The 11,677-nt window shown below is 34.3% G+C and overlaps 2 protein-coding genes across 4 annotated transcripts in view; both read left to right on the top strand.

Moving 5' to 3' along the window:
* The window catches only part of LOC114305449 (zinc finger (Ran-binding) family protein), a 5,636-nt gene extending 3,152 nt beyond the window's left edge, over positions 1-2,484 (top strand). For both annotated transcript variants that reach the window (XM_028250537.2, XM_082892243.1), the window contains exons 4-7: positions 1,208-1,281; positions 1,375-1,556; positions 1,897-1,977; positions 2,140-2,484. In XM_028250537.2, coding sequence (XP_028106338.1) covers positions 1,208-1,281; positions 1,375-1,556; positions 1,897-1,977; positions 2,140-2,188 — 386 coding nt within the window. In that variant the 3' untranslated portion in view covers positions 2,189-2,484. The remainder of the gene's footprint in view (positions 1-1,207; positions 1,282-1,374; positions 1,557-1,896; positions 1,978-2,139) is intronic.
* A 39-nt stretch (positions 2,485-2,523) lies between these two features.
* LOC114305450 (RNA demethylase ALKBH9B) lies at positions 2,524-10,083 on the top strand. 2 transcript variants are annotated; one of them, XM_028250538.2, is made up of 6 exons: positions 2,524-4,908; positions 5,726-6,331; positions 8,376-8,461; positions 8,599-8,909; positions 9,050-9,121; positions 9,261-10,083. In XM_028250538.2, the coding sequence occupies exons 1-6, from the start codon at positions 4,737-4,739 to the stop codon at positions 9,553-9,555; spliced, it is 1,542 nt and encodes a 513-aa protein (XP_028106339.2). In that variant the 5' UTR covers positions 2,524-4,736; the 3' UTR covers positions 9,556-10,083. The 2 variants fall into 2 exon arrangements, with proteins under 2 accessions (XP_028106339.2, XP_028106340.2); XM_028250539.2 differs by having other exon boundaries at positions 4,431-4,908; positions 5,729-6,331.
* Positions 10,084-11,677: the final 1,594 nt, after the last annotated feature.

The following is an 11,677-nucleotide window of genomic DNA, read 5'->3' as shown; positions in this document are numbered from 1 at the left end:
ATTGGCTTGAAAATAAAATTCACAAGTCTTAGCTTTTAAACTTTGCCACAGAATAATTTTGTATCACTTTGCTATCAGTAACCTCACAGGATTGCGTGAGCTTCTATTTTCGCATACCATATTATCTCAGTTCACATACTTTTTTGGTTCGGATATCAATCAAAATTACATGGCGTATAAATCAATTTCTGAACAGAATCTTATAATTCGGCTATATCTTTGGTTTGTAAATTGATTTCCAAAACATTGGTTTTAGCTCGGAAGTTGATTTCCACCAAACAAAAATGGTATGTGAGCTGAGACAAAATTGTGAGTGGAAATAAAAGCTCCCCAGGATTGCTTCTGGGAATGTTACACTGCTTGTTTTTAGATGGCAGTGGAGCATTTTGCAGAAATGATTCTATTTCTTCTCCAAATAAATCCTTCTCATTTGTTTTTGATCTGATAATAATTTATTTTGATTGTTATTGTTTAATGCTCATTGTTTGTTGCCTTACTTCTAAAGAAGCAACATGTCCAGGTCTAGGGATTTATGTTCAGCCTTTGTGTTTGGATTCATTTTCATATTCTGAATCTTTAAGAAACCAAGTTTCCTTTATCAGCCACATAATACAGTTCGTTCATACAACTGCCCTTAGTCTTCTGTCCACACTTTACAATTGTCACGGACACACTAATATACGTTTGATATATCTAGTATTAACACTCTCCTTGTAGGAACAATTTTCACATTGTGGGAGAGAGACATGCTTATTGTGAAAAGAAATCCTAGGGACTTTATCAAAACAACACTTTCTATTCATTGAGTGAAAATTTGATCCTATAAAACCTACTCGTCAAAAGAACGAGAATTTTACTGTACTTCCATTTAGAATGCTATTGGTTTGTTTAATCTATATTACATGGACTCAGGTATGAGTGTTGGGTGAGAGTGTGTATCTAGTGGTCGGATCCATAAAATCTCAAATTTAAGGATACGTAGACTTAGCAAAAAGAGGTCTTTTATCATGTTTAAACTGTAGATAAAATGGTGTTATATGTAACATATAGTGTCAAAAAGGCATTTTACTCATTTTGTGAGAATTATACAACAATATATACATGTAATGATAGTGTTAAATGCAAATATATAATAAGTATCCAATAAATGTGTCTACAGCATTTTCTGTTACTGAATTTGTATATTTTTCTCCTTTTGTCTATAAAGCACTTGGAACGAAGCGATTAGCATCTGAAGAGTTGGTTCATGACTGGGATAACAAGAGACTGAATGCCGGACAGGTTATTATATGGTTCTAGATCAATTTCATTGCTCTTGTACCCTGGTTTGTCAGATTTCTTTTGCTTTTTTCTCACCCATTTTCTGGAAATCAGACACTTGGGCTTCAGCATGCATACCCAGCTTTTGATCAAGCTGCAGTTTCTGGTGGCAGTCAAACAACTGGCATATATCCCCCTTCCTCCTATACCAGTGGAAGCTCAGCAACGGTTCAAAATTTACCAGTGAACTTTCAGTTTCCACATGTAGTAGCAACACCTACTCTCCTTGGCAAAGGGTAAAATTCATGCACTTTGTTTCACACATGAACTGCATTCATATAGGACGAATTGAATAGGCTTTTTGTGAAGATGTATAATGCTTTTTTCTTTAATTATTTCGAATTGTTAATAGACACGTCTCTTTTGTTTTTGCTTCTTGTTTTCTAAATCCTCTGGACCTTACATCAGAAACCTTATAACACAGAATGAAATTTAGATGTCTCTTCAGTTTCACTCACACACACCAGCACATGGGTAGTTTATACAAGTTTGTTTATCAAGTACCCACCATTTAGTGTTCTGACATGTGCATTTGTGATTAAGATCTGTAATACTGATGTTCCTCTGACTTGGCAGAGCGAAGCAATGGCGTGATGGGGATTGGATGTGCACGAATTGCAACAATCACAATTATGCATCTCGATCCCAATGTAATAGGTTAGTAAATTGAGACCTTTGATTTTCCCTCTTACTTGTTGCAGTGGTTTGCAAATTAGCCTTATTTGGGCAGTTATATTTCTATATATGGTAATGTCACCATATTGGATGCCAAGTTTCTGTCATCAATTGGCTAAATGTTGAGTCATTTGTCTTTTACAGGTGCAAGACTCAGAAAGATGCACTTGCTCAGCCGGTGAGTGTTGCATAGCAGTAGCAGATCCATGAAGAGGCCTTTACATTGTTGTATCATCTGTAGGTACTCGGTTAAGGTTTTTCTGTGTTCTTCCATTTTATGATTTGCTGGTGGAAAAATGAAAATTATAAACTCATTTTGTTCTGTTAAGACATGATAGGAGACGGTGACAGTGATCTTGCAATCCCCAATTGGATGTACTTTGAAAATTTAGCAGTTTTTGATTATGAGAGTGAGCAGGTGTGAGTTTGTTTAATTGTTAAGGTGCTGTGTCCTTCCAGCACCAGTCGGTAATAATTATGTTATGTGCATCTGAACCGTGTTCTGTTAATTTTATTATCTTGTCTCAGCTTTTGTTAAGGTTGAATCACATATCAAATCAAAAGAGATTGTTCATATGGTGAAACAGTTATAAATGCTTTCATCTTGAACACCTCAAATGGCAGCACACATCATACCTGTTGCTACGGAATCTTGTCCCAAAAAAGAAGAGTACGGTTTAATCAAACTATGGTAGGCTTACCTCACACTGGTGGGAGGAGACTCTATCTGTGGTAGAGGTTGAGGGCTGGATTAACAAAAATCAACATGGTGGAATTCATTCCCATCAACTCCTTTGATGCATCTGGCAATTCAATTTATGTCTTCAAACAACCCGAACTTCTTGAAGAGCTTGATTCTTTGCACTAGAAGTGAACCAGTGAACTTATCATAGGTTGTACTTTGATTTGTAGATGGCATTCTAATGGTCTCTCTTCCATGACACAATACATTTAAAAAGAAAAAGAAAAAAAAGAGACTAGTATGGTTATGAGATTTAAATGGTGGTTTTTGACATTAGTTTAAAAAATAATGTAGAAGTCTACTTTTTAGACTTATTTTGAAGACACATTGATGTGTAAAAGAGACGATTGATTGATAATTATAAAAGACGTGAGAGAGAAAGTTGTTTTAGATATTCTAATAGATTATTATATTGAATTTTAAAAAGTAATTTTTAAATTAGAGTAACACTATGAGGGTGTTTGGTGGGATTTTTTTGAGTCAATTTATGACTTTTGGCTTTTAAAAAGTTATTTTAGATTGTTTGGTTAAACTTATTTCAGATAGCTTCTGAATCTAACAACTTATTTTAAATTAAAAAAGTTGATTCTGAAAAGCTGCTCATCCCTTGCTTCTGATTATCAGTTTTTGTTGTGGACATGTTAATTTACGGTTATACTCTTAGATTTTTTTATTTTTTATTTTTTTAAAAATAGAAAAAGATCGAAATGGACCATAGAATATTATTATTATTTTTTATGAGAAATGTAGACAAATAATAAATAATAAAAAATAAAAGTTAATTGAAAAGTTACTTCACAGCTTATTTAACAAATACTACTTAGCAACTTAAATCTATAATCCAATAGCTACACCAAACAGATTAACAGTTTCTGATTAAAGTTATAATCTATAATCTGTTAAGTTATAATTTATAATCTGTTTTAACAGATACACCAAACAGGACCTATATAGGCTAATTATTCTTTTACCCTTAAATTGTTTCACTTTCGTTTGGCTAACTTAGTTGGGCTAAAAGAATACAAAAAACAAAATAGGTTAAACAAGCTAATAAAATAAAATATTACATCCAAATTATAATAATTTTATTTTCTCTCTTATATAAGTCAAAAGTGCCAAAAAAGTTAAATCAAATGAATTTTTTAATCCTAAATTAAAAAAGTCTGAATTCAAAAAAGCCAACTAAAGAAACAAATGCCAAACGACTACTTTCAAGTGTAAAATTTGACTAGAGTAGTTTATTTAAAAATTTGATATGGGGTAATTGTTTTTTACTTGTAAGAACAATAAGTCATACCTCAATATCTCTTATTTTTATAAATAAATTTATCAATCAAAATTTATAAATAAATAAATTTTATTTTTAAAGTTTTTCTCTTCCTCTTTCAATCATTATTTTTCAAAACCACAATCGAAGCCATTTACGTGGTGGGGTTATGGTAGAAATAATGGGGAGTTAAAGGAAAATGAAATGATGTGGAAAAAAATTAAATAAAGGTGACTAAAGCAGTTGGCTCCCTCCCGTAATCAACACATTTCTTAACCCATAAGTTGTGTGGGTGGAGTGTCCTTTGCTTAACTTTAGGGGTGTTTGAGATCATCTAAATAAAAATATTTTTTTATTATTTTTATAAAATTTATGTAAAAATATTAAAAAATAATATAATTAAAATAAATATATTTATATAAATTATGTTAAACACTCCTTAATTAAATTATTTTGATTAATTTCTAATCTAATCAAAAGGTACCAAATTTTTTATAGGATTTTTATTTATTTATAGCTTGACTTGACTTGAAAAAAAGGTCCAAAAGTCCCGAAATTTGTGTTTCCTGGTGCGTCGTCTGCAAGCAGAATAGTACATAGAAATTTTCTTTTCTTTTCATTTCATTTCTTCTACATTTTCGTGTTGTGCCTCCTCTCCTGCTCTGCAATCACAATAATAATAGAGCCACCGATTCTCCGAGTTGACTCGGGTGAGCAACAAAAAAAGAAGTAATGAACGGCGAAGAGGGAGCTCCAAGGGAGGACCCGTTACTAGTGAAGTACAACGCTAACGATCTCCGAATCGCTTCCGAGTTTCTCTCCATTTGGCTCCCTTTTCTCTCCCGAGGTCTCTGCCTCCACTGCTCTCACACCCTCTCCGCTCGTATTCGATCCCTGCCCTCAGGTATTTCTTTTCTTCTTTATTTTTGCAAATATCTATGGATATACACATGTACTCTTTGTTTATTTATTTATTTTAATATTCACTTCTGAACCGATTTAGGCTCTGAATAGAATTAATTTATCTTTTTTCTCTATTATTTATGTTTGGTGTTTGTTTAAATTAACATATTTCATTAATGAAATTTATTAAAATAATAGTCGTTTTGAGAATCCAACTTTTTTTTTGGTGGTACAATATCGTACTTTAAAAAAAAATATTTTGTTAGTACATTTTTTGAAAAAATCGATAGGATAATTGTACTTTTATGTTGTTAATAAATTTAAAAGAAAGATAAAATAAAAAATTTATATTATTTTTGTATTTGATTTTTAAAAACGAATAATATTTTGAGAGAATGAAAAATGGAATAAGTGGCTAAATATTTGACTGGAGCCGAGCTTGGTTTTCTCAAATACTTGAGGAGCGGAGCTTGAGTTCAATTTTTTAAGCTTGATTTGAGCTCGAGCTCAACTAATTCTTAGTGAACTGCAAAGCTTGGCTTGGTTCGGCTCATTTACAACCCTTCTGTATCACCTTTTACTTGGATAACCGTAGTTGGTTCATTGTTCTGTTTGGAAATTATTTGTTAAGGAAAGAGTGAAGGAGAATAATATTTTGCCGTGTAATCATATTTGATTTTCATGTTAAGGAGAGAGTGAAGAGACTAATATTTTGCCATGTAACCGGTGATATATAGCAACAAACCAGTGATATATATATATATATATATATAGAATTGCTGTTATGTTATTGGTATCTTTTGTTGGGATATTTGTAGAAGTTGATGAAGCTGTGGAACCACCCTTAAAACAAGAAGAGAATTTAACACTTTCGACTCTGGACAACTTGGACCCAAATGAATTCAACGAGAACCAAGACAGTTGCGATACAAATTCACTGGGTAAAGGGAAGGTTCCCTCTGATATGAATGATACAGCAGATACAAGTTCACTCGGGAGTTGGAAAGATGGGGCGGAAAATGATTGGTCAGAACATGTTACCGAGGCCTTGACAAGCGAAACAGTTGGATCACCAGCAGTGCCTGTTGAGAGCCCGAGGGTGCAGATGTCGTGGGCTGACATGGCAGAGGAAGATGAACTTGAGGAGTATGAAGAGACTCAAGTAAGTTTGCAGACAGTTAATGGGCATGCTCTGTCCAGAGAGGAATCAGTGGCAGTGAAGGTTCGGCAGAGGGAGTACATACGGTTCAGTAGTGTGGATAGGAAGAAGGATTTTATTTGTTTGGAGAGAGTTCAGGGAAAAATTGTTAACATCCTAAAGGGGCTGGAGCTTCACACTGGTGTTTTCAATGATGCAGAGCAGAAGAAGATTGTTGATTATGTGTACAAGCTTCAGGAGATGGGAAAGAAAGGTGAATTGAAAGGTCAGTCCATTCATCCCACTGTTAGTCCCCACAAACTTTGATGTAATGCTGGTAAAAGTTCTTGTAGTTTCTTTTATCTTGTTGCTTTCTGTAATTTAATCTTTCGTTAATCTTGTTTATTTATCAAAAAAAAAAAAATCTTTTGTTAATCTTGTGTTAGGATGGTTGCTCATTGAACTAAGAATAGACTAGGTTCTTGTATGATATGTACAATTCCCACGGTCTGGTTTTTTTACTTAAATGGTCATTTCCTCCACCACTTAGTAATTAGGAGCCACGTTCCTGGTCCATGTTGATGGCTCAGCACAGCCTGCAGACAAGGTTGTACTTTGAAATTCTCTGTTTATAACTTCCATAAACTTTGGAGTGGTTCGGGAATCTTGAGACAATCTGTGTCAAAGTTCTCCATTGTTGAAGAAGTAGAAGAGCAACAATGATAGGCTATGAAGCATGGGTACTTCAGAAAACTTGCCGTTCCCGTATCGGGTACTTACCGGCGTACCGTATCTCGTATGGTACTTCTACATACGTACCAGGTACACGAAACACATACCCAAGTTTTTTCTTCTTAATTTTTGACGTACCCAGACGTACCTAGTATATATTTAAGTCGTACCATACCTCAGTTGAAACAATATTTTCCTTCTGCTACAGAGATAAAACTTATTTCACTAGACTTCTTTTTTATTTTTTGTTTGATGCTTAGCATGATTTTAAAATTAAACTATAATTTGTAAGTTATTTAGTATATTGACATTTAATTTTGATTTATACTTTTATTTTTGGCATTAAATGTCAATTATAGGTTGGATCTTAACAAATTAAACCATTTAATTAATTTTTGCATTACTCTAAATTAAAAATAAATATTTTTTACAAGCATACCAAGCCGTACCCGTACCTTATTTTTTGTGAATTTTACCATATCGACGTATCCATACCCGTACCCGTGCTTCATAGATGACAGGTCAATCTGAGTTGTCCTGATTGGTTGCCTGACCTGAGCAACTCTGCCTTCATTGCCTCATATCATAAGTTTCCCAATGAAGTTGTATGTCCGTAGATATGTCCATCAAGTTGTTCAGAATGAGGAGTACATTAGTGGCATGTCTCCTCATCCCAGATGGTTTGGTCATAGAACTACTTAGATTAGAATTAGTGGTTGCCAAAAAATTTTGCAATTTTTTAGCAAATATTTACAAAACTAATTAGAAAATTTGTTTGTTTGTTTTCTTCATTTTCTTCTTCGCTTTGCATTTCCTATATCTACAAAAATCAATACCTTTATTGTTCATTTCATTTTACTTTGATAGGAGATTCATAGTGACTTTAGTTACGGAAGAATTATATGCTATAAATATTTATGTACAATCTGCTTATGTGACGTGAGTGATGGGCCGATTGCAAGTGCTATCCACTCCCAGCGCTGTGGCATGGGTTCGAGTCACGAGAATCAGCCTCTCCACAAAAAAAGGGGGAAAGAGTGCCTGCCTATTACCTCCCCTGGACCATGCTGTAAGTGGGAGTCTTGTGCACTGAGTACAACCTTTTCCATAAACTGTTAAGACATTTTTACTCGAGAGAAGCCTGATGATGTGATGCCCAAAATAGATTCGTGATTTTTTTAACTTCAAATTGTCAGTTGTCTGCTTTGTTCAGTGAAGGAGTGGATGAGGGGCAATCGATATTTATTGTATTCTTCCTACATGCTCAAGGTAAAATCTGTCATGTAATTGTTGGTTAGTTTTATGGATAATATGTATTTTAATGTTGCTTTCCATAAAACAAATGAGTAGTGATTATAACCCTGGACATTTTATTTTGTGGATGTCTTCATATATTTGGATATGGATAGTTATTAGATGATCTTGTATTTATCTATTTTTTAAATTAAGTAATGAATTGTGTTGAAATTTCATTAATTTGTTCTCTGGAAATAGAAGTGCTTTTGATACGTTCTTAATGTGTCAGACTTCCATGAATTAATTGGTCAGAAGTATCTATGCTGAATGGCTAGCATTACCTGTTTGTATTGTCCATGCAGAGCGCACTTACACTGCACCCCAGAAGTGGATGAAGGGCAAGGGGCGTGTGACTATTCAATTTGGTTGCTGTTACAATTATGCGACAGTAAGTCTCTTAATATGTTGCTTATTTATACATTGGCTTATTTGTTTTTACCTTCATACCTTGGTGACAACTTGAGAATGAGAGAAGAAAACAAAGCAGTTAAAAAGAAGCTTACAATATCTATTTTCTGGTCACAGGATAAAAATGGTAATCCGCCAGGCATCCTTCAGAATATAACTGTAGATCCTATACCTCTTCTTTTTAAGATGATCATCAGGAGGCTTGTGAGATGGCATGTTCTTCCTCCAACTTGTGTACCTGACAGTTGCATAGTCAACATTTACGAAGAAGGGGACTGCATACCTCCTCACATTGACAACCATGATTTTATTCGACCTTTTTGTACCGTTTCATTTCTTAGTGAGTGCGATTTACTGTTTGGATCAGACTTGAAGGTTGTGGATGCTGGTGAGTTCAGTGGTTGTATTGCAATTCCCCTGCCTATTGGGTAAGTATGCGGTGCCTTTCAACTTCCACGCTTTCTCTCCTTTTGAAATCAGCTGCTGGTTGTATTTAATTGTTAATTGATTGATAATTATTCATGAGAAATCATTTTCTTCAATTATGGGTTTATATATTTTTATTCAGATCTGTCTTTGTTTTAAATGGAAATGGCGCTGATGTGGCTAAGCATTGTGTGCCAGCAGTTCCTACAAAAAGGTGCAGAGTTTTGTCTGTATACTCGTCTTCTTCAGTCATGTTTGCTCATACACTATTTGCTTTTTTGTTTGGCTGACCTGATGATGTTGATTTCTGTTTTTTATTTATTTTTATCTTTTATTATTCATTGTCCTTCTAGGATATCAATTACTTTCAGGAAAATGGATGAATCAAAACGACCTATTGGATTTGTTCCTGAACCTGATTTGCAAGGACTTCAACCAATATCTTATGAAACTGATAGATCAAAAAGGCCGACTCTGTCAAAATCAAAGCGTTCTGTGAACAGGCAGCCAGCCAGAAGAGAGGATAGCAGAGACAAAGCAAGGAGATCTGCAGGGAGAGGCAACAACTATTTGAACCCTCCAATCTCACTTCAGATTCAATGTGGGCCTTCTAATAGGCGGACAGTTAGGGTCCACTGGGATGCTTGATGGTATCAGTGTGGAAAGGGCTGCTTTCTCTATCGTATTTATGTGCATATGGTTGTCCCGAGTCCCAACTGCTATGTTAGTTTCATTCTCAAGGCGAAGTATTATTGATATGTTTTTATCGAGTTGTATGTAAAAGATCCAGGGTGAGTTGGAATTTGGAGAGGTGTGCACTGCTTGATGGATGCAATTGTGAACTTTCTGTGTGTAGCTGGGATCCCTTGTAGCTCTGGACTGATTTCACATTCTGATGCATTGACAACGGATTGTGTGGCGGCTAGTGAGGCAAGGTTAGATCTCTAGCTTGTAGCCAGCTGATGCGTCATTTGATCAACTAGTTTAAAGGATTCATGTCATTATGCGATTCCAATATAATTGTCTATTTGTACGAGCATTTTTCTTCTTTGGTTGATGCTATTTCAAAGCTTTGTAAATTGTGAAATTTAATATAGTATAATGCGTGCACTTAACCAAATGATTAGACTATACAATTTGGATTTTATTGAATGAAACGGAATCTCTTATTGTGAACTCTGTAGTCTGTAAATTACACAAGACCTTAAAAATTTGTGATGATTGGCATCTTTTGCACTGCTGGATCTGCAAGCTCGGGAAGATGTCTATAAATTTGATGTTTTTTTATGAGGCGGAAATGATCATATTAGCTTGTTCAGTCTTCTACATTTGATTTGTAATGAGGTTGATGATGTAGTTGCCGTCTAATTTCTAGGAATCAGTCTACATACATAGTATTAAACCATATGAAAATATCACCTTGGGTGAAAATAATCGGTTAAGGGGGATGCCTTTTGTAGGTTTTATCATGATGACATGTACATTCTTGGTAAATATTTTTTTGGGTTTAATTTGTGTACGACCTATTCAATTTCTAGTTAAATTACTGTAGGAGATGTAATGGATACTAATGATACCATTAGGTTGAAATGCGTGTTTCGGTTAATATTCATTGTTTGATATGGATTAGAATCCTTACAAACCATCAGATTACCAATCGTGGATCTTCTCTTTTGCGAAGCAAGTAATATGAATTAGTGTGCACACACACAAGCACAAGCACAAACACAAACACATGCATTAGTCCTGAACATCAGGTCATGGTCATGGTCAACTGAACTTCGCTCATGGTGACTCGCTACAACCCTATAATTCTGCCATCAACAAGCTTAGAGGTCATCATTTCATTTATTATTATTTTTTTAGGATAAACTTTTGATAAGTTCAGAAACAGTGTACGGAGATCAAACTGTGTGGTCACATCCAATTTGGTAAATTTTTTTGTTGCGGATAGCCCTCCCTAACCACAACCGCCAACCAGATCAAAGGACATTTTTGACATGTAAACAAGGTCAGTACTAGAAGATAATGCAAGATAGATACAAGAGAACAATGGGATAACCACTTTCAATTATCTTAGCATGACAATGGTTTGTTATCTGATCTGATTTTTTTCCCCTCTAGTTGGATTCAAAATTTTGAGTTGCTCATCACTCTCATGTGAAAGTGTATAGGGTCTTGATATCCAACTGGGAGGGTGAAGAAGAGGAAGATTAGGGAGAGAATGGAGATGGCAGTTAAGAAGAAAACAGGGTGATGATCTCAACAGTTTGTCAGAGCTTAAATGGTGTACTTGTTGATGAAGATGAGTTAGTGCTAGTTACGGTTGTACCTGCAATGCTTGGAGGCCAAACCAACAATATGAAGATGCCACGTGTCTAAGGGGATTATATATATATATATATATATATTTAATAAGGTTTTTTTTTTTTTTTTGGGGTAAACAATAATATTCGCTCTCTGGAATTTGAGATTGGTACAAAGACATGACCTGAGCAGAGTCATTCCCTTCTTAAATATAACCGGCCAAGCCAGTTGGTACCAAAGAAGTTTTAAAAAAGGAAAATATTATACCAACTAATAGTAAATTTTATTTATTTATTTATAATAAATGTGTTAAACTAATGAAATTTTAGATTTTTTTTTTTTGAACTAATGAAATTTTAGAATTTAAATTCAATGAAATGATATATGCCACATTAGTATACAAGAAAAGTTTATAACAGTTGTTAGTTTGTATAAAATTATGTGGCAATAAATAAAAAAAGTT

Source organism: Camellia sinensis, chromosome 1 (genome assembly GCF_055761805.1).
Source record: "Camellia sinensis isolate YWXY chromosome 1, ASM5576180v1, whole genome shotgun sequence".
Lineage (NCBI taxonomy): Eukaryota > Viridiplantae > Streptophyta > Magnoliopsida > Ericales > Theaceae > Camellia > Camellia sinensis.
This window is presented reverse-complemented; position numbering and strand designations above follow the sequence as displayed.

Bases quoted from the DNA above. Each gene is read 5' to 3' on its own strand.
- LOC114305450 (XM_028250538.2), top strand. From the start codon at position 4,737: ATGAACGGCGAAGAGGGAGCTCCAAGGGAGGACCCGTTACTAGTGAAG. The intron at 8,462-8,598 runs GTAAGTCTCTTA...TTCTGGTCACAG, and splicing joins GCTGTTACAATTATGCGACA to GATAAAAATGGTAATCCGCC. The intron at 9,122-9,260 runs GTGCAGAGTTTT...TTGTCCTTCTAG, and splicing joins CCAGCAGTTCCTACAAAAAG to GATATCAATTACTTTCAGGA.